General features: G+C 42.5%; 1 protein-coding gene across 1 annotated transcript in view; it reads left to right on the top strand.

Moving 5' to 3' along the window:
* The window catches only part of GMCL1 (germ cell-less 1, spermatogenesis associated), a 184,603-nt gene that overhangs the window by 27,593 nt on the left and 133,577 nt on the right, over nucleotides 1-23,433 (top strand). Inside the window, exons 2-3 of the mRNA XM_063445583.1 lie at nucleotides 16,293-16,453; nucleotides 22,428-22,551. Coding sequence (XP_063301653.1) covers nucleotides 16,302-16,453; nucleotides 22,428-22,551 — 276 coding nt within the window. The 5' untranslated portion in view covers nucleotides 16,293-16,301. The remainder of the gene's footprint in view (nucleotides 1-16,292; nucleotides 16,454-22,427; nucleotides 22,552-23,433) is intronic.

The following is a 23,433-nucleotide window of genomic DNA, read 5'->3' on the forward strand; positions in this document are numbered from 1 at the left end:
GTCCTGTTTAATGATTCTGACCAATGGTTCCAAGCACAGGATGAAAATTAAAGGGGAAAGTGGGCAGCCCTGGCGGGTCCCATTACAAATGTCAAATGTTTTGGATACGAAACCAGTGCTAAACACCTTGGCTGAGGGGCTTTGATACAGGGCCATTATGCTAGCTTGAAAGGTCGGTGGGAACCCCATTTTAGCAAGTGTGAGTAGCATATATCTCCAGTGTAGACGGTCAAATGCCTTCTCGGCATCGAGCGCGAGTAGAAGTCCCGCTTGCTTCGAGGCATTTGCCCAGTCTACCAGGTTTAAGAAGTGTCTGGTGTTGTCTCCTACTTGTCGGCCTTGTACGAAGCCGGCCTGTTCTTCCGAGACCAGGTCCGGAAGTATCTGTTTTAGCCTGGAGGCAAGTAACTTGGCGTACAATTTGGTATCCGCATTTAAAAGGGAGATCGGGCGTAAGTTTGCGCATTGTGTGGGGGGTTTGTTGGGTTTGGGGAGAGTTACAATGTGTGCTTCCAACATTTCTTTGGGCATAATCCCTACATCTTTGATATGGTTAAACAGCGATGTGAGGGGTCCAGTTAGCTGTTTGACCAGTGTTATGTAATAATAGTTGGATAGTCCATCAGGACCGGGGGCTTTGTGTTTGGGCAAAGAGAGGATCGCGGTCTCTACTTCGTCTTGCGTGAAGGGGCTTTCTAATTGAGTGCATTGAGCCTGGGTTAGTCTAGTTAGAGGTGCTTTATCTAGAAAACTGGAAATTTCGTCATCTGTAGGTTGATGTGTAGTGGAGTTGGTCTCTAGTTGGTATAAAGAGGCATAATATTTTGCTAGCTCGTCTACTATATCTTGGGGGTTATACAGTTTATCCCCTGTATCTGAGGTTATGTAAGGGATTTTAGATTGTAACTTTATTTGTTTCGCTTTCCTTGCCAGCAGTCTACCCGCCTTGTTACCTAATATGTAGTGTGATTGTTTTAAAAAACGTAAGTGGCGTTCGGTTGTGGCTAGGTGGAGGTTGTGTAGCTGCTTGCGGAGTATCATCAGTTTCTTGTGTGTGGATTTGTTTGGGTTTGCTTTGTGGATGGCCTCTAATTTAGCCAGGTCCTGCTCTGTACTGTCTAGCAGGGTTTTTTGACTTCGCTTGGCCCTAGCTCCCATTTGAATCAGTTCGCCCCTCACGACCGCCTTATGGGCCAGCCATTGCATGGTAGTGGACGACGGGCAGTTTGCATGGGTCATAAAATACTCCACTACTCTGGTTTGAAGCGTCTGGAGGTGGACCGGCACGTCCAGTAGCCCCTCGTTCAGTCGCCATGTGCCTCTACCTCTAGCTGGGTATGGTATGCGCATAGTCACTATATGTGGAGTGTGATCGGACCAAGTGATCGGACCTATCGACGCCTTGGTGACAAAGGGTAGTGTTTTAGTGTCTAGTAGGCAGAGGTCAATCCTCGTGTATGTCCTGTGGACTGCAGAGTAGTACGTGTAGTCTCTGCCACTCGGGTTAAGGCCTCTCCAAGTGTCGTAATAGTCATGGTCATTCATTAATTTCCTAAGGTGTTGACCCAGGGAGACTGAGTGAAGTTGGGGTGATTTATTGTCTTCCCTTTGTATATCGACCTCAGGGTCTGGGGCGCAGTTGAAATCCCCACATATAATTGTGTGACCCATTTTCATGCTATCAATCTTGCGGAAAACCTTAGTGAGGAAGGATTGTTGTTTAACGTTAGGCGCATATATAGATGCTATCGTCATCAGCAGGCCATTTAGAGAGCCTACTAATATCAGTATTCTCCCATCGCGACTTGCGAATTGTTGGGATGGAGTGAATACCCAATCTTTATGAAAATATATAGACACACCTTTGGCCTTAGTGGGGGACATTGCATCGTAGCTCTGGGGGTAGTGTTTGGTATAAAATTTGGGTGGGTTTTTAACACAAAAATGCGTTTCCTGTAAGCTAACAATGGCCGCCTTAGATTTGGACATCTCTACCATCGCCATTCTTCTTTTATGTGGGCTATTGAGACCTTTAACATTTAGATTAAATATTACCAGGGAGTCACCCATAGTCCTGTTGTAACGCCGACTGGCGTTGGGGTTTAATGGGAACACTTGCACCTCTTGTTGGGCGTTGTGGGGTCAGTCCAGAGCATAGGAGGTTTGGAGGGGAAATAGGGGAACAGAAAAGGGGTATAAGTAACGAGCAACTATAATACATATAAAGCGCCATTAAGAGCGTCAGCGCTCTTCGTGGGTGAGATGCGAGGGGGCAGACGGCCCTCCTCACAATACTCATCCTGGGGTCGCACCGGTAAGACGGGCCGAGTGAGTAACAGCCTGTCATTAAGCGGTATTGTTCTCACCCATGTTGTCTGTATTTTGCCCCGTACTGTACATTCGCGTATGTGGTTAGGATATTATCTACGGCCTAGAACTCATCTGGGGTAACTGAGGTGTAACATACAGATTTCACATAATATTCACATTCTATTTTTGTCATACTCACAACCCAATGTATTGCATGGTACTTATCGTGGTGACATTATAAAGGCAGAGTGTCTTTTGGTTGACATATGTGACAAAGTTCAAGTTTGTGACAGTCGGGGCAAGTACCAGGTCTCAGACGTGTTTTCGTGGCGAGCCCGCCATTTGCCATTCTGCATGTGGTCTATTCGGCGATTTTGAGCTCGCAGCGTCTCGGTCTTGTAGCGGGAACAGTCCCCATTCTTTCAGCAATCGCATCCCCACTTCCGGATCATTAATGATGTGTGATTTGGCGTTTCTCCATACGAGTAGTTTTGTTGGGTAGCCCCATCGGTACTGTATATCGTTGTTTCTCAAAGTCTTTGTGACCGTAATGAATTCTCTGCGCCTGCTCATCGTCATGGCCGACAGGTCCGCAAAAAGTTGTACAGAAGCGTATGGATCCGGTAGTTTAGGTAGTTTTCTTGCCGCTTGCAGTAGAGTCTTTCGTCGTATAATAATGAAAGCGCACTACCACATCACGTGGCGTGTCTTGCCGCAGGTTTTGCGGTTTCGGTAACCGGTGTGCTCGGTCCATGAGCCATTCATTATCCGCCATGTTTGGTACCGCTGCTTTGCATAGGGACAGGAGGAATTGTGATAGTTGGTCTCTCGTGACGGATTCTGGTACGCCGCGAAAGCGTATGTTGTTACGCCGTGAGCGGTCTTCCATGTCCGCGATTTTGCTTTTAAGGAATTGTTGTTCTTCCAATAGGGATTGAACTGTGTCCGCCATGGTATCTTGCGCAGCACAAATATCGTCAGTGCGCGCTTCTAGATTGTTCGTTCTTTCCCCCAACTCAGCTATCTCCTTCTTAATGTCATTTGTGGCCTTCTTTAAATCCGATTTCAGGGACAATCTGAAGTCTTGCAGCATGGCAAATAACTTCTTTTCAGTGACCGGAGCGTCTGTGTAATGCAGCTCCTCGCCTTCAGTGTGGATATTTGCGGCCTGCACTGTTTCCAGCTCCTCACCTCCGCCATCTTGCGCCGGTCGCGGCCGGTCACGTTTAGTCTGGCGGATCGGGTCTGTAAGTTTGGTTTGCTTTGCAGGGGCCATGCCAGGTATTGTTAGGGTGTCACGCCCGGGTGTCGATGTCCGTCGGGTGGAATTGCTGCTGTAAACCACGCTTTAGGCTGTGTCGGACCGGGAGCTCTCACTCCATGCGTCCGTCCACCTCGGCAGTCGGCCACGCCCCCCCAAATTGTGATATTTTAACACTTTCCATGTACTAATTCTACCACAAGTCTTTGTCAAACTTTTGGGTAGTCATTTTTTTTTTTGTTATTTGTCTCTTACATTGTAATTTAGGCATGGATTCTCAGTTCCTGTTACGTGTTACTGACAAAAGAACACCCCAATATGTGTTCATTAACATCTCCTGAGTACAACAGTACCCCCAATGTACAGGTTTTTGCAAACTTACAGGGGTCAAATGTAGGGTTTTGCCCTTTTCCATGTTTGCACATTGAAATTTGCCAGATTGGTTTGCTGGGCATATGTAGCCTTTGAGACCGTATGGCAGCCCAGGAATGAAAATTAACCCCAACATGGCATACCATTTGTAAAGTAGACAACCCACTGTATTCAAAATGGGATATGTGCAGTCTTTTTTTAGTAGCCACTTAGTCACAAGCCCTTGCCAAAATTAGCATTTCTATTACCGTATATACTCGATATAAGCAGAGTTTTTCAGAACATTTTTTGTGCTGAAAAACCCCAACTCGGCTTATACTCGAGTCAATGTCTGTGTTATGGCAATTTACATTGCCATAATACAGACAATGGGGGCTGTATGTGTTTACTTACCTCTCCTGCAGCTCCTGTCAGCTCCCTTCTCCTCCGCGCCGGTCCGATCAGCTCCCCTGTCAGCTCCCAGTGTAAGTCTCGCGAGAGCCGCGGGGTCATAGTGCGGCCGCGAGACTTACACTGTGAGCTGACAGAGGTGCTGAACGGACTGGCGCTGAGGAGAAGGGAGCTGACAGGAGCTGCAGGAGAGGTAAGTAAACGCTCTGCCAGCCCCCATCCTACACAGTGCCCATCCACTGGACTACCAGGGAGTGAGAGCCCCCCTCCCTGCAATGTATCAAGCAGGGAGGGGTGCCGAAAAAAATAAATACATAATAATAAAATATCAAAAATAATAATAATAATTAAAAAAAAACAATATAACATTTTTTTAAAAATAATAATTAATAAAGTAAATAATAATATAACAAAAAATGATTAAAATAATAATTACAAAATAACAATAATCAAAAGGCCCACCCTCCACCAACACATACACACACACTGCATCACACAAACTCACACTTCATTCAAATACACACACTGCACACACACACACACACACACACACACACTCTGCATTCATACACTCTGCATTCATACACTCTGCATTCATACACTCTGCATTCATACACACTGCATTCATACACACACTGCACTCACACGCACGCACTGCATTCATACACACACTGCACTCACACGCACGCACTGCATTCATACGCACACACTGCATTCATTATATACACACACTGTAAATAAATATTCAATTAATATAATTTTTTTAGGATCTAATTTTATTTAGAAATTTACCAGTAGCTGCTGCATTTCCCACCCTAGTCCTATACTCGAGTCAATAAGTTTTCCCAGTTTTTTGGGGTAAAATTAGGGGCCTCGGCTTACATTCGGGTCGGCTTATACTCGAGTATATACGGTAATTTTATTTTGCATTTTTCACACATAAACTATTTTACCGATGTATGCAATGACAAAAAAGGAAAACAAAAAGGACTGATAATGTAAGTTACAATTATTCAGTCTACATTGAATGCCGCATTCATAGTTGAAAATAGCAGAGAGGCAGTCAGAGACATGAGTCAAGAGGGGTGGTGAGAAATCAGGGGATGACAGGTACATTTGCATGTCATCCGCAGAAATCGAGGTTATGGTTGCATGTTTGAATGGTAGAGGAAACATGCCAGAGGAGAGGGAGAGATTGAAAATTTTAGTAAGCAGCAGAGCAAGAGAAGACGACAAAGTGGAGATGAGATACGAGGGAATAGGATTGAGGGAACAGGTGGTGGGGAGGAAGGACCGGAGCAGAGCAGAAACCTCTTCTGCTGTAGCACATGCAAATGGGCATAGGATAGTGAAGGGAGTGTGATTGGGGGGAATAATTGGTAGGAGATGGAGAGGTGAGAGATCTATTACCTGATTGTAGAAATCTTCTCAGTGAAGTGACTTGTAAAGTTTGTGGCGGTCAGGTTGGTAGAAGGAGGAGGCACAAGAGGGCGAAAAGTGTAAAACGCATGAAGTAGGCGCTTGGGTTCGCGGGAGAGTGTGGTTAAGAGCATATTAAAGTAGTTTTATTTTGCAGAGGAAAGAGCCAGACTGTAGGTGCGAAGCATAAGTTTATAGTGGAGGAAGTCATACGCAGACTGAGACTTTCTCCCGCAGCATTCAGTAGTTCTGGAACATTTTTGGAGGTATCGGGTCAGCTTGGTGTGCCAGGGTTGTAATTGGTGGTGCTTTCTGCGTTTAAATATTGGAGGCGTCATGATGTCTAGTTGAGAGAGTAGAGTTGTAGAGGGAGGTTGCAGTGTTAGGGCAGGTGAGGTTTGAGATAGGGGATAGATGATAGGAGACTTTGGAGGTTGGCAGAGAATCAAATGTAGGTCTAGACAGTGGCAGTTTCTGCGAGACTGATGGGGAGAGGGTGGAGTCATTTGGGTACAGGGTATTCCAATGTCAAAGGTCAGCAGGTGGTGGTCAGATAGAGGAAATTGAATATTGGAGAGATTAGAGGTGGTATAGAGATTGCTGATGACAAGGTCAAGAGTGTTAATTTCGGACGACGAACCTGCACGGACGCCATCTTCCACAGCTCCCGGCCTGTCGCCCGCAATCTTGCCAATATCTCCTGCCAGAGGGGCCATCTGCCCAAACAAAACACACACCCGGACCCACAGTGAGGGGGCGAACAGATCGATGTCCTTCTTTCAAGCCGCCAAACAACCTAGGCAGCGGCGCAAAACCGCGGCCTACCACGCAACACCAATCCTCAATCTAGAGGCACTTTTCGGCAGACAAGGGGATTGCCGTGACCACCAGGCATACACCCCGCCGGACACATTAAACATGGGCCGCCGCACTCCCAAGCCTGCAACCGGAGCCAGCACCCAAGGTAGGGACATAGGGGAAATGATGCTCAGACCAGGGCTGGCCACACCAAAACAAACAGACACCCCACCAAACATGGCCCCCACCCCAGGAACGGAGGGAAGGGGGACCCCAAATGCACAGTACCCTCAGGAGGGCCCAGCCAAACCCCCTGTCTCCCCAGAGGACTCAGCCCCCACCACCAAAGGAGACCTAAAGGTGCTTTTGGCAGACATCCAAAAACTGCTGGCCGCCGACGTTGCCCTGATTAAAAGGGACATGCAACAGATTACAGACAGAGTCACTACCACAGAATCGGACATAACACAAGTCCACAACACCATAACCACCTTGCAAGACTCGGTCCAGCAACTACAAACAGAACAACATGTTCTAGCAGCACAATTAATGTCCCTAGAAGACAAACAACGCCGAACACACATTAAGATCCGCGGCATACCTAACACCATCACCACTGAAGAATTGCCGCACTACACGCGGCGCCTCCTGTCTACAATCCTGACGCTCCCAGTGGCGGAAAAAATCACACTGGATGGAATATACCGGGTAACCAGCTCAGCCCGCATCTCACCTAACACCTCCAGAGACGTTATCTTAAGATGTGCTACCACGCATGACAAAATCCGAATAATGACTGCCATAAAGGGCAAAACGCTACTAGGATTTGAGAACGCAAACCTTTTGTTTTTCCAAGACCTAACCAGGGCCACATTACTCAGACGCAAATCTTTTGGCCCAGTGACGACTGCCCTGCGTAAAGCCAACATCCCATATAGATGGGGCAACACAGGCTCCTTACTCGTCCATCATGCAGAGACCACCCACAACCTCACATCCCCAATGGGGGCCCCGGCATTCTTGTCCGCACTGGGACTTCACCTGGAACAACCGCACACTGCAGATGACGCCCAAACCACGACCTGAGGAACATCAGCCAGCGCCTCAACCGAACAACCCCAGAGCACCTGAACCTACTAAGAGACAGTGAGGAACCAACCTTGAGACTCCTAAACTTAATTTTATTTTTGTATATATATATTACTGTTTTTTTTGTTTGTTCTTTTTTCTTTTTGTGCTTTTTTTGTTTTTTTTTTGGGACTCCTGCAGCTTACTCGCTATATATATAAATGTCCCCCCTGCTATTTTTACCTTGCCCTGCAGGCATGGGGCACCCGCTCTCACAAGACCGACGGATGGTCCCCCACGCACAATAGCATTGTGGCGCTCACCATGAACACCGCCACTCCGCCCACCCCCCCACCTCCCCCAGGGATAGGGGGATAGATAAGATGCCATATAGGTACAACGCACACCGGAGCATCCCACACACATGTAATCCCAGCCAACCTGGTCCCATCAAGAGCTCCACAGGCGAGTACACACAGGCATCCAGAACCACAAACCTGAACCAGCTTACAACACGTATACACATGCTCCCATACATGACTACACACTTCAGCCCGACCCAGGGAGCACCCTTACACCTACACACTTGTAGTACACCAGGGGAATAACGCACATAACACCAAACATGTAGCAACCTTACCTACCCCGGGTATGTCACCAAGCCTGTCTGTTATATGAAAATGTGCTTCACAACTATGCAACCTCAATGTTAACACTGTTATACTGTACCGTTTGAAAGTGTCCTACCATTTTATGTAGGAAACTGTTAACTTGCCAAACCAAGCGCACAAAAATAAAGAATTTAAAAAAAAAAAAAAAAGTGTTAATTTCAGAGTACTGACAATTCCTATTTAATACAAGTTAAAAGCAATGGATTTGTGAAGAAATTATTAAAGTATTGTGACAGTATAGGTGACAGTTGTCCTTTTGATTTTTCGTTTCTCAAAAATATTTTTTTCCCTCCCTCTATAGTTGAAGATTATCCATATCTTTTTTTTTTCAAGTTGGGATCACAAAGGGATCGTTTTTGCAGTTTTTTTTTTTTGCTTTATAGTAACATTGCAAAATGTCCATAACTGTGTCTATTGTAAATGCAATTCCTAGTTTTTAAAAAGTGTCTTTAATTATTTCAATGACTGTTCATTTCTGCACTACTTTTAACTTGTCAGTTGTTTTAGAGCTTGTGTCTCAAGGTAGTACCTATGGACCATTTGTAGCTCCCTAAGTACTTCCATGTGACTTGCAGCAACTCCATCCCGGTTTCCCTAGCACAGTTTTTGAATAGACGTATGTCCATATCCAGGACATACTTCTCTATATCTCAAATTGCTGGTGGTTTGGTCTGTATCAGGACCACAAACAGGCCCTTATTTAACATATTTGGAGTCTGATTAACTGGGGAGCAGTATGTGAATGCGCTGTGTGCTTCTGTCAGCCTCATTACTAAATTTTGGCATTCTGCAGTTGCATGTCAGAACTTTATTGATGAGACTGACCAGTGAACACAGGGCAGGTAAGAGTCATCCCACATAAGTTCAGCCACGCTACAGGTTCCGATCGTTGGTTGTTGTTTATTCAAGTGTGTAGCACTATTTATGAGAGCATGTAATTAGGGGTATGTGGGAATGGGACTGTGCAGCTATGTGCATGTGAATAAAAGTTTGGATCTGTATGCACTGGCATGCATCCGGGAGAACAGATGTTCTAGAACTTAAACTACCATGATTCTTTGACAGCATTTAGAATGCATCTTGATAGTTGCAGTTCTACAACATCTATGATTCTACCGTTTGCCCTTCTCTGTTGTGTGGTAAATGCAAACTAAAGCCTTGTAAGAGTTGTTGAACGTCTTCAAGATTTGTTGTCAACTCTGATAGCCCATTAAATATACAGAGTGAAATAAAAACATGGGAAACCCAAGATATACAAAATAATTGAAACATGGATCTCCTGATTTGTAATGAACCTACTATACTGTCTCATAGTAATATTTATACTTTGCTACTGTGAATCCCATACAGGACTTTCCTTGAGAAATATGATAGCCACTTCATATTTTGTTAGCTATTTGTTTTTTTTGTAAATAAATATTTTCCATCAGTCGGCCATGTGTAGACTATACATTATTTTGGCAAACAATTTATCTGATGATCTGTTGATCTTTTCTTTAGGTAATAGGAATAAGAATCATTATTTTCCATTTTTGAGAGGCTATATGTGTTTCAGCATTTTAATGAGCTGCTACAAAGACGAGGCTGGCAATTGCTGTTGGTTGTTACTGTTTATATGTGCTTCAGACGAAGGAACATTTCAGCAATGCCTCCTGTTTTGTTTTATGCCATAGACATTGTATTGCTGTGCCGCTGACAGGCTTTGTTTAATAACAGCTGCGGTAAAGACCAATACATCCTAACACGCTTTGTTGCATTAACAAGCAGCACCATTGCTTTCCTATCTCTTGCTATCTGTAAAATAAACCACAGCAGTTTAGCCTTGATCTTTGCTTTGGGATTTCTTTGTGGACTTACTGTTTGTAAAACCTTAGTCACAAGGATTTATGCCTAAAATAGGGACTGTCCCTCCAAAATAGGGACACTTTGGGGTTATGCCAGGTCACTGCAGTAGTGTATGATACAGACATTGTGCTTCATTTAACTGCGTTGGGCCTTGATTTAAATAAATGTTCTACATTATTCAATATTTTTTGAAACCCGTTCCAAACTATTTTTCTACATAAATGTGCATTGACTTAAATGGCAAATTTTGTAGAAAAAAATATTTAGAAAGTTTTCCCAACAATATCCAGTGATTTGGAAAGCTTATTAAATTGAGACCCTAATTTGGTACAATTGAGCAGCGACATTTCGTTAATTTTATTTCTCCACATGTAACATGCCATATTGTGGAAAAAGCCCAGTAACATGGTGTAATAAACGTTTAACTCACAAGTTGGAATAAACTTGGAATTAATAATAACATTACCGTATTTATTCGAGTATAACGCGCACACGTGTATAACGCGCACCCCTAATTTTCGATTAAAAATCGGTATAAAATTTTGTTTCACACCAAGCATTGTAATTGACAAAAAAAGTATATTAAATTAATAATTTTTTTTATATGTTTAATTATAATTATTTTTTTTTTTGTTGTACCCCCTCCCTGTTTGTTGCCTTTCCAGGGAGGGGGGTCCAGTGGCATTGGCTTAGCTGTGAGGGGGGGGGCAGCAAGCGTTTATTCACCTCCCAGCAGCTCCTCCAGCTCCCCAGTGTAAATCTCGCGAGATCCGCGGCCGTCAGAGCTGGCCGCGGGTCTCGCGAGATTTACACTGGGGAGCTGGAGGAGCTGCAGGGAGGTGAGTAAACGCTTGCTGCCCGCCCCCCCAGGACCGCCGGGCTTGTAATGAGCCCGGCGGTCCTGGGAGGTATTATCGGAGCACCCACTCCCTCCCTCTTCTGCTGGGCTAATGTAGGGATCCACCTCCACTACAGACTGCCTACTCTCTGCAGATGCCCTTACCCGCCGCCGCTTGCCGCCTTTCCTTCCTCCCTCTTTGATTCAGAGTTGGAATGGAGGTAAGTTTTTGCGCTTATTGTACTTATTTATGTATTTATTCGAGTATAACGCGCACCTAATTTTCGATTAAAAATCGGTACAAAACGTTGCGCGTTATACTCGAATAAATACGGTAATAACTAAAAATAATAACTTAAAAACCGAGTGTAAAGTCAGAGTACATGTGCCCGCTCTGACAGCATGTCTGAGCGGGCACATGTGCTCTCTATACTCACCTCCGCCTCCCTGCACTTCCTGGTTCTGTGTGAAGTGCAGGGAGACGGATCTTCAGTGATCCTGCCCCCTGGTGGAAAAAAAAATAGTAAAATTAAAATCCCACCCCCCTTTACCCCCCCTTTACCCATTTTAATACAAATTAACCCCTTCCCTGCCAATTGATCACTGACTACAGTGATCAATTGGCAGGGATTACATTTTACTAAGATCTGATTTTTTTTTAACCCCTGAGGGTTAATTCTTTTTTTTTTTTTAACCCTCAGGGGTTCAATTTATTTTATTAATTAATTTAAATATTTTCAAATTATAAATTTAGCTAGCTGGGGAGGGTGGAAGTTAGTGGGGAATTGGGGGATTTAGTATTAGGCTAACTAGGGGTTAACGTTAAAAAAGTTTAAAAATAAGCTTTAAAAAGTTAAAAAATTAAGTTAAAAAAAAGTTTTAATAACGTTTAAGTAAAAAATAAAAAAAAAATAAACCCTTTACCCAGTCCAAATAAAAATTAACCCCTTCCCTGCCAGTCGATCACTGCCTACAGTGATCAAAATACAGATCACAGTATTATACTGCGATCTAATTTTTTTTTTTAACCCCTGACGATTAACGTTTATTTATTTTTTAACCCTCAGGGGTTAAATTTATTTAATTAACTAATTTAAATATTGTATAATTAAATATTTTGCTAGCTGGGGTGGGTGGGAGTTATGGGAAAATGGGGAATTTACTGTTAGTGCTGCTTACTGCTAGTTAGGGGTTAACGTAAAAAAAAAAGCTTAGAAAAATGTTAAATCTGTAAAAAAAAGTTTTACGAAAGTTTAGGAAACTTTAAAAAAATGAATAATCAAAACAAAAGTTTAAAAAATAGTTTTAAAAAGTAAAAAAAGTTTTAAAATGTAAAAAAATACATTTAATAACGCTCATTACCACTACACCTGGTACAAGCTAGCGGAAAAATGATCCCACGCTAAGGTTCAAAATATGCCTTTTGAAATACCCTGGGATGTCTTCTTTAAGAAATGGTATGGCTTTATGGGGTATTTGGTTTATATAGCCTGGTAAAATACTCTAAAATGGGACATGGGCACAGCGTAAAAATTTAAAGTTTGAAAAAAAAATGGAATGGCTGTGTCCCAAATGTGCCCCTCCGATGTCCACATATACCTGGCAAAGGTACATACGGGGGTATTTTTGTACTCAGCAGACATAGCTGAGCAACATATGAAGTATTATACAGTGGTAGTACACATAAGGTTTGCAAAATATACTGTGCAAACTCACTTTGTGTGTCAAAAAGGCAGAAAAAACGCTTATTACCACTACACCTGGTACAAGCTAGCGGAAAAATGATCCCATGCTAAGGTTCAAAATATGCCTTTTGAAATACCCTGGGATGTCTTCTTTAAGAAATGGTATGGCTTTATGGGGTATTTGGTTTATATAGCCTGGTAAAATACTCTAAAATGGGACATGGGCACAGCGTAAAAATTTAAAGTTTGAAAAAAAAATGGAATGGCTGTGTCCCAAATGTGCCCCTCCGATGTCCACATATACCTGGCAAAGGTACATACGGGGGTATTTTTGTACTCAGCAGACATAGCTGAGCAACATATGAAGTATTATACAGTGGTAGTACACATAAAGTTTGCAAAATATACTGTGCAAACTCACTTTGTGTGTCAAAAAGGCAGAAAAAACGCTTATTACCACTACACCTGGTACAAGCTAGCGGAAAAATGATCCCATGCTAAGGTTCAAAATATGCCTTTTGAAATACCCTGGGATGTCTTCTTTAAGAAATGGTATGGCTTTATGGGGTATTTGGATTATATAGCCTGGTAAAATACTCTAAAATGGGACATGGGCACAGCGTAAAAATGAATGGCTGTGTCCCAAATGTGCCCCTCCGATGTCCACATATACCTGGCAAAGGTACATACGGGGGTATTTTTGTACTCAGCAGACATAGCTGAGCAAAATATGAAGTATTATACAGTGGTATTATACAGTGGTAGTACACATATGGTTTGCAAAATATACTGTGTTACATCAAATTAAAGCCCTTTCTGTCCTTTAACCCCTTAAGGACCAAACTTCTGGAATAAAAGGGAATCATGACATGTCACACATGTCATGTGTCCTTAAGGGGTTAAAAAACGGTATATAATATGTGTCGGTGCAATAAATTAGTAAAATGCAAATTGCAGTTGAACGCAAATAGCAAAAAATGCCGTTGTCATTAAGTGAAAGACAAGCTTCTGAAGCTCTGTCCTTAAGGGGTTAAATTGGCACCAACACCGTCTTAAATGTACGATTACTTACCGTATATACTCGAGTATAAGCCGAGTTTTTCAGCACATTTTTTGTGCTGAAAAACCCCAACTCGGCTTATACTCGAGTCAGTGTCTGTATTATGGCAATTTACATTGCCATAATACAGACAGGGGCTGCCAGAGAGTTTACTTACCTCTCCTGCAGCTCCTGTCAGCTCCCTTCACCTCCGCGGCGGTCCGTTCAGCACCTCGGTCAGCTCCCAGTGTAAGTCTCGCGAGAGCCGCGGGGTCATAGTGCGGCTCTCGCAAGACTTACAGTGTGAGCTGACAGAGGGAGCTGCACGGACCGGCGCGGAGGAGAAGGGAGCTGACAGGAGCTGCAGGAGAGGTAAGTGCTCCCTGCCTGCCTCCCTTCTCCCCCCCACTGAACCACCAATGCCACTGGACCACCAGGGAGTGAGAGCCCCCCTCCCTGGCCAGCTAGCAAGCAGGGAGGGGGGACGAAAAAAATATATATAAATAACAAAATATTAATAATTAAAAAAAATAATAATAGTACAAATAAAATAAAATAATACAAAATAATAATAAAAAATAAATAAAATAATTAAAAAAATAATAATTAAATAAAATAAAATAATAAAAAATAATAAAAAAATAGTAAAATAATTAAAAAAAAAAAATAAATTGCCCACCCCCAACCAATGCTCTGCAACACACACACACACACACTGCATTCATACATACACATACACACACTGCGCACACATACACACACACTGCATTCATACACACTGCATTCATACACACTGCATTCATACACACTGCACTCATATACACACACACTGCATTCATACACACTGCACTCATATACACACACACTGCATTCATACACACTGCACTCATATACACACTGCACTCATACACACACTGCATTCATACACACACTGCACTCATACACACACTGCACTCATACACACACTGCACTCATACACACACTGCACTCATACACACGCTGCATTCATACACACGCTGCATTCATACACACGCTGCACTCATACACACGCACTGCATTCATACACACGCTGCACTCATACACACGCACTGCATTCATACACACGCACTGCATTCATACACACACACTGCAAATAAATATTCAATTAATATAATTTTTTTAGGATTTAATATTATTTAGAAATGTACCAGTAGCTGCTGCATTTCCCACCCTAGTCTTATACTCGAGTCAATAAGTTTTCCCAGTTTTTTGGGGTAAAATTAGGGGCCTCGGCTTATATTCGGGTCGGCTTATACTCGAGTATATACGGTACATTTAAGAGCCTACCATATAAAAGGCTGTGAAACACTTTATTACAAAATAGCATTCTGTGGCTTTAAAATGTGCATTAGGATATATATCCTGCGTGTCCTGCTTTTTTTTTACTATGTGAGACAAAGTGGCTGTTCCATACTTCCTGACTTTGCGTCCATTTCCCATCTCTCCTGTTTTATGTAATGCATCTTTTCCCCGGGGGATAGTGGCCGCCTCCATAAGGTCTTAAGGGGTTAAAGAGAAGGTGGATGGTCACAGTTACCAAAATCTATATGAGCAGAGTGAAGTAATCTCCTTTCTCTATCTTCAGGCATGGGGCACCATACCCAGGGTTGGCCATTTATATTACCTTCAGCTACATAGCCTGGCAAGCTGAAGGTGGTAAAGGCTGCTTCTATAAACTGCCATAGCAGAGGCTTATTAGATGACTGCACTGTCATCTTCGTTCTTCAGGACTAGAGAATTACCACTAGCATGTGTTTGCTTAGGCAATAGAGTTATAGGGTCATCTCTGGATGGGAAAAAATGGGAAGATATTTTAGAGGCCACGCCTAAGTTATCCATCAATCGTATAAAATGTTAGAGGTGGTATGTATCACCTGTTAAGTTATTATAGATGTGATCCGTTAACTCCAATCTGTGTTGATGTGACGGTGAGTTAAGGAGTGCATTCTACTGAAGGTGGTGGGAGTGCTGACCAGGTACTTGGTCCAACTGATCAGTCTCCATGGACATATTTTCTCTCCAAAATGATAGATGATTTCACTAATACAAACTAAAATCACCTTTGCCACCAGACAGGCCCTCTTTGCCCTGAATGGCAATTCACCACAAAATCAGAGATACCAATTTTTATGCAGAAGCTGATGGTCTGGCTCCAGGGATTCGCTTGGTTCTTACCAGAGGGTGTGGGCACAGACAGTAGAATGTTAATGCAATATACAACCCATTGATCTTAGCTTGTGTGTGTTAGGTAGAATATGTGTTTTCAAGGACTAAATCGATACCCTCCTTTTTTTCCCCATTATCTGTTATTTTTTTTTTTAAAGTTATGAGTCCACGTTGAAGCTGACTAACTGCATAATGTTACCTTAATAACACAAAATAAAAAAGTGTATACTGTATTATCACACATGCAATATGTAAAATGTTACAATCTGTTATTCAGCTATCTATTATATCATTTTTCTTTTGTGCTAAATGTGCTAATGTTTTACAGTTTCACAGAATAAACTCTCCCCATTTGTCTGATGTATGGAATGTTTAACTTTTTTTTTGTTAGGATCTTGCAATGGGTTCTTTGGGCAGTAAGCTGATACGCCAAAAGGCAATACAGCATCCAACTGGCTCTTGTGATTGTAAAAAGAGAAAGAGAAGCTCGGAGTGTCCATGTGACAGTGAGACCGATGATGAGATCGAAAACCTTCTGAATACACCACGGAGGTAATTCTGGTGCATGTCTGCATTAATTTAATAATACTATGTTCTATGTAAGTAGTTATAGTGATTATGGTTCCAGGAGGGCTCTGGCGACCTATCTGTTGTAAGTAGTCAAACCATTTTTGAATGGTTTGACTTCATACATGGAATTTACTTAGCCCTACTCCTAGCCTCCACTACACAGAACTGTAACACAGAACTGTAACTTCCATTAGCTTTCCTGTGAAAAGCCGTGCAGTGATCACTCTCTTCAAATCAGCTGTTTGCTCTGTCAATGCGCCAAGTCCTGCGTTATAGGGCTTAGCTCAGGAGATTTCTGCTTAGCTTTTCAAAATTAGTAGTTGATGCACAGCCCAGCTAATAAGTGAAACAGTTTAAAAAAAACAAACAAATTACATAGTTACATAACTGAAAAGAGACTTGCGTCCATCAAGTTCAGCCTTCCTGACTTCTTTAACTGGGGGGGGGGGGTGCCAGGGACTGAACCTTGGGGGACACCAACAGAGAGAGGTTGGGAGGAAGAGGCAGAGCCAGAGAAAGAGACACTAAAAGTGAGCTGGATGAGGTAAGAGGAGCACCAGGAGAGAGCAATATCTCGTAGACCGAGATTACGGAGAATGAGAAAAAGCTGTTGATGATCAGCAGTATCAAAAGCAGCGGAAAGGTCAAGGAGAATTAGAATAGAGTAGTGACCATGAGATTTTGCAGCAAGCAGATCATTGGATACTTTGGTCAGAGCCGGTTCCACAGCGCGGAAATCAGACTGACGTTGGTCGAGCAGAGAATTGGACTCAAAGAAGTATGTCAGTCTCACATACACAAGTCTTTTAAGGATCTTGGATGCAAAAGGCAGTAGCGATATAGGGCGGTAGTTGGACGGGGAGTTAGGTTCAAGGTTGGACTTTTTTTTAGAATCGGGGTTACAGTTGCATGTTTGAAAGGTAATGTAAATATGCCAGAGGAGAGAGAGAGATTGAGAATTTTAGTGAGAGGTAAAGCAAGAGAAGAAGACAGAGTACAGATGAGATGTGAGGGTATAAGATCAACGGAGCAGGTGGTGGGGTGGGAGGACTGGAGCAGATCAGAAACCTATTCCGCTGTAGAGGGTGTGAATGAATATAGAACAGCAGAGGGAGTGAGGTTGGGGGAAATATTGTAAGGGGAAGGAGAGTGATGAGAGATCTCTTCCCTGATTGTAGAGATCTTGTCAGTGAAGTAAGTTGCAAAAATGGTGGTGGTTAAATCGGTAGGAGGAGGATGAGCAACAGGGCGAAGAAGAGCGTTAAAAGTATGAAATAGTTGTTTGGGTTGGCGGGAGAGTGTGATTATCAAGGTTATTGAAGTAATTTACTTTTGCAGAGGAAAGAGCCAAGCTGTAAGAGCGCAACATAAATTTATAGTAGAGCAAGTCAGATGCGGAGTGAGACTTCCTCCAGCAGCGTTCAGCAGTTCTGGAGCATTTTTGGAGGTATTGAGTCAGCTTGGTGTGCCAAGGTTGTTATTGGGGGGGTGCTTGCTGCGTTTAAATGTAGGAGGTGCCATGATGTCTAGTTGAGAGGAGAGGGTGGAATTGTAGAAGGAGATTGCAGAGCTAGGGCAGGTGGGGCTTGAAATAGGTAAAAGGAGAGTTTGGAGGTTAGTGGAGAAGTGCTCTAGGTCAAGACATTGGAGTGTTCTGTGAGATTGATTTGCCTAGGGTGGTGTCAGTTGGGTCCTGGGTGTGCTGATGTCAAAGGTCAGCAAATGGTGGTCAGATAGAGGAAAAGGAATATTGGAGAGATTCGAGGCGGTATAGAGGTCGGTGAAGGCGAGATCAAGAGTGTTTCCCACTGTATGGGTTGCTGAATCGGACCATTGTGTGAGGCCAAAGGAGGAGGTTACAGAGAGCAGACGAGATACATCAGTGCAGTGGGGGTTATTGATTGGGATATTGAAATCCCCAAGTATAAGGGAAGGAGTGCCAGAGGAAAGGGAGTGAGGTAGCCAGGAAGAAAAATGCTCCATAAATAGCCTAGGATGACCAGGGGGCTGTAGATGATCGCAATTCTTACAGGAGTGGGATTAAATAGGTGGACAGTGTGAACTTCAGAGAAAGTAAAGGATAGGGCAGGGGAGATTGGTTGGTTGAAAGGTACATTGAGGGGAGAGAAGGATGCCTACACCACCTCCTTTACAGTTGGGTCTTGGAGTGTGGGAGAAGTATAGCCCACCAATACATAAAGAGGCAGGAGTAGCACTATCAGATGTGGAAAGCCAGGTCTCTGAGTGCTAGTAGTGAATTTGTATGGCTGTTGATTTCAGATTGCTGCAGACTGAGCGAGCGATCCACAGTGCACACTGAATGTTGACAAATGAGGATAAAGGGCAGGGTATTTTGATGAGGTTTGTGTGGTTTCTGATTGTCTTATTGTGTGCAGAGGGGTTGAAGGGCCCTGGGTTGGGAGAGAAATCACCAGCTGCTAGAAGAAGGATGAGAGATGGTGACTGGAGGTGTGAGTGGGTTTTATGTGCATGGGGTCTAGGATGAGATCGATTATGAGTAGGCGAGCGGGTGCATGGCATGAGTTGAGAGAAGGGGGGAGTGTAGCAGAGAGAGGGAAATGTAAATGTTGTCGTGGGAAGAGGAAAGTGGTTGTAGGGAGAGATTTAGATACTGAGGAAGGAGTAAATGAAGAGGAGGAGAAGACAGAGCATTGCTAAACTGGGAAAAAGTCAATTTGGAGAGAAAAAAATAATTAAATACATTGGAATATCAAAACCAGGAGTAGGAAGTGTAAAGATTGAGTTTTAAGAGGTAAGAAAGTTCAGGTGTGTACCGATAACAGGCAGTGTTCTTTAATTTGTATATAAAGCAAAACAAACCATGTTCTTTCTGTTGCTAGATCTTGTTTCCTAGATGGTTAATTTCTGTTGTCTGCCTTGAATAAACAGCTGAGTGATATGCTACACATAAGTGAAACTTTAAACTTCAATGCAGCACCATTTTACATGGGATCTAAACACATTTCCAGTGTCAGAGCAACAATGTGAATATAGAAATCTATCAGATAATGAAATGTAAACCATTCGTCTGGAACACTGGAATTAAAGTTAAGATATTATTGTGTATGGAATGACAGAGAAAAAAAAAAGCAATTCATTCTGTGCCCAGGATCAAATTTACACTATGGCCTTATTAAAAGACTGAAATTTAGGATTAGTCTTATTGGAACATTACATACAAACCATTACGTACTTACTTTAATTAACCCCTTAAAGACACATGACGTGTGACATGTCATGATTCCCTTTTATTCCAGAAGTTTGGTCCTTAAGGGGTTAAAGGCCTCACAATTTTGAGCTGAACTACAGTACTAATAGGGCTATATACATGCTGCCCTGCAACTGTTACAGCATGAATAAGTTTTGGTAATTGCCAATAGTTTAATTTAAGGAATCTTTATAGTCTTTATAGTCTGGACATGGAGGCAACGAGGCTATAAGGGACTGGTTTACCAACAGCCATGCCATAAAGTGGCTTTGTCACCTTATGGGTTTGCAAAGCCCCGCGACATTGACTGCTGCACTGACCGTGTGGTGGCCAAGAAATGCAGGGAAAGATGAGTTATATTTACCTGAACCTGTCTCACAAAGCAGCTGCCATCTTCTTCCTGCTGGGCCTCTTCAACTCCTCGTGCTTTAGCTCCCAGGAGCCTGACATTATTGTTATACTATTGGACATGCAAAGAGTACAACATTGAAGTCCACAGAGGATAAAGGGAGGCCGTGGGGTCCTCCATAGAGGGAGCATTTTTCACCTCAGCTGTCACTGGTGAAGGGTGAGGTTTTGACAAGGCTTGACAAAAGTCAGAACTACCTTTTGTCAAGCAGTTTCAAAATCTCAGCCATTACCAGCTGGGAAAAAGGCTCTTTCTATGGAGGACCCCACTTTCTCCCTGGATGTTGTACCCTTTGCATGTCAGCGTATAACGCTGATGTCAAGCTCCTGGCAGCTAAAGCATGTAGGAAAAATACTAAGACAAAATTATTTGAGACTTCTATTTCAAATAATATCCAGCACTGTTAGACTGCCATGTTTTCCAGCGTTTAATTGATGGGATGAACAATTTGTGCAAAATTTTAAACCTCATTTAGCTGTCTCTTGCCTAATAAAATTTAGTCCAAATATACTTTAGACATTTTTATTTAACTTTCGAAACACAGCCCATACCACAATTAGACTATTACCTGTTATATTAATGTTTGGAAGATGGTTGAAAACTCCTCTTTATCTAGTTTGGCCAAAACATCCTAAACAGGAGTTGAACATTTCTACTAATCCAGGGATTTTTGTATTCATGATAGAGTATGGATTAGAAACTACCATGGTCAGGCTAAATTAATTCCAGACATCATAATACAAGGCATGGGCAAGATACTTTTCAAAATTCAACTTTAAGTGGGTGGTAGTTGTCTGCCATGTATAACAGTTGAGACATAAGATTTCCACCAGTTAAAATAAAATCCCAAAATTCAGATATTCAGAGTATCTGGAATGGAATGTCCTGGGGCAAAATATTGTTCCCGACAATTATATGGAAAAACATCAGAATGATCCTGTTCAGCAACAAATTCTTATTGGTGCTCTACAGTCATTGGATAGTCCTCCAGAGAACAGGATTTCCATCAGCCAAATTCTCTGAAGACTAAGAAGGCCACTCTGCTAATGTACATTTTAATGATGTGGATATATCCTTGAGGCTGTACAAAAGATTGACTAAATCCATGTTACAGAGTAACAGTGATATTTGGGACCAGTTACTGAGACAAGGTTGTAACACAGCACTGAATGTTATAATCATGACCACACAGGACACATAACACCTATTTTGTCTTAGTATATCTTTTGAGTTGGTTGGGATATTGTGAAATTCCAACACTGTCAAAGTGATTATTTCAGTAAAGAATATTCATTTATGAAATACTCTTTTTGGATAGCGTGTGGGAGTGGGGGGTTCTAAAATCTGTTTTTATTAGTGCATTGTATGTGTAGTAAAGTGGTGGAACATGCAGAGGCTATTATGGATTGCACAAGGCTGCCACATAGCTTGCTAGACTGTAAGTCTCCTGAATTCTGCCAAATTGACAAACTGATTGCAATGGTAACAAAACATAACACGCGTGCACATTTCCTCCTGGCCTTTGGAAGCAAAGAGCAAATTCAATGTTTGTATATCTAAATCTAATTTGCACTTGAGTAAAAACTTCACTGGATGAGTAGTGTAGCATAGAGAGCGGGTACCTACCACCACCAAGCCCAAATAATTGCAACCTGTACTTTCCTTCACTGTGCTACAACTGATAGTCCACCTAAAATACAAACCGGGAGCTAATGCTACCTGATCTGCCTATCCTGAGGATATGCACACACTGCAAAGCTCAGGATGGTGTTGCCATTTATAAGGCTACGAGAGGAAAAGCCTGTGAGAGAGGAAAGGACAACCAGCCTTCTGTGATAACTGCTGCTTGGTCATATGGAAAATGTCTGTTTCATTTAGCGTTTGAGAGAGTGTCTGCTGGGAAATTGCAGGATCCATTGGTAGAAACTCCACCCGCTGCCATTTTTTTTTTTACCAAAAATCAGGTTCTGCATGAGACACAATAGTTCCTGTTTGGTTTTAAATATGTATCAAACTCATGTGTCCATATGAGGCTTTTATAAAGAATCTATATTTCTGAAAAACTCAAGACACGCAGCCCTGCTTTAACCCCTTAAGGACCAAACTTCTGGAATAAAAGGGAATCATGACATGTCACACATGTCATGTGTCCTTAAGGGCTTAATTGTTGACAATGCAAACCGGTCCCTTTAATTTACAGTTGTAAATATTTCTAGGTTGGATTGATTTATCTCTGGTATATTAACGCAATACTGTATATGGCCAATTAATTTTTTAATTTATCTATTTTCACATATGCATTTATTTTACTGCTATAGGAAGAAGCTGAAAAGTACATCCAAATATATTTATCAGACACTCTTTCTTAATGGTGAGAACAGTGATATAAAGATTTGCGCTCTTGAACAAGAATGGAATCTGCACAAGATCTACCTCTGTCAGGTATACGTCAACTGCTTTATGTTTACGAAAGTACATAAGGATATTTCATATTTACACTATATGTACAAAAGTATAAGGGCACCTGACCATTACCCCAACAGTGAATTTTGACATGCATTCTAAATGCATAGATATTAATATGTAGTTGTCCCCCCTCCCATTTTGCAGCTATAACAGCTTCCACTCTTCTGCACAGGCTTTCCACAAGATTTTGAAGTGTTCTGTGGGAATCTTTGGCCTTTCATTCAGTAAAGCATTTGTAAGATCAGGCACTGACGTTGGACGAGAAGGTTCATCTAGCAATCTCCGTTCCAGGAAAGGAACGGGTTGAGGTCAGGGCTCTGTGGGGGGCCGTTAAAGTTCTTTCACATCAAACGTATCCAACCATTTCTTTATGGACCTTGCTTTGTGCACTGGGGCACAGTCATACTGGAATAGAAAATTGCATTCTCCAAACTGTTCACACAAATTGGGAAGCATAGAGTTGTCCAAAATGTCTTGGTATGATGAAGCATTAAGATTTCCCTTCACTGTAAGTAAGGGGCCTAGCCCAACCCCTGCTAAATATCCCCATACCATTATCCCACCAAACTTTATAGATGGCACAATGCAGTCTGGCAGCTTTCTCTTTGCATCTCCCAAACCCAGACTCGCCTATCAGATTGCCAAACAGAGAAGTGTGATTCGTCACTCCACAGAACATGTTTCTTCTGCTCCAGAGTCCAGTGTTGGTGTGCTTTACACCATTTGATCCGACACTTGGCATTGTACTTGGTGATGTGAGGATTGCATGCAGCTGCTTGGTCATGGAAACCCGTTCCATGAAGCTCCAGCTGCACAGTTTATGTGCTGATATTGATGCTAGTGGAAGTTTGGAACTCT

This window comes from Pelobates fuscus, chromosome 3 (genome assembly GCF_036172605.1).
Source record: "Pelobates fuscus isolate aPelFus1 chromosome 3, aPelFus1.pri, whole genome shotgun sequence".
Lineage (NCBI taxonomy): Eukaryota > Metazoa > Chordata > Amphibia > Anura > Pelobatidae > Pelobates > Pelobates fuscus.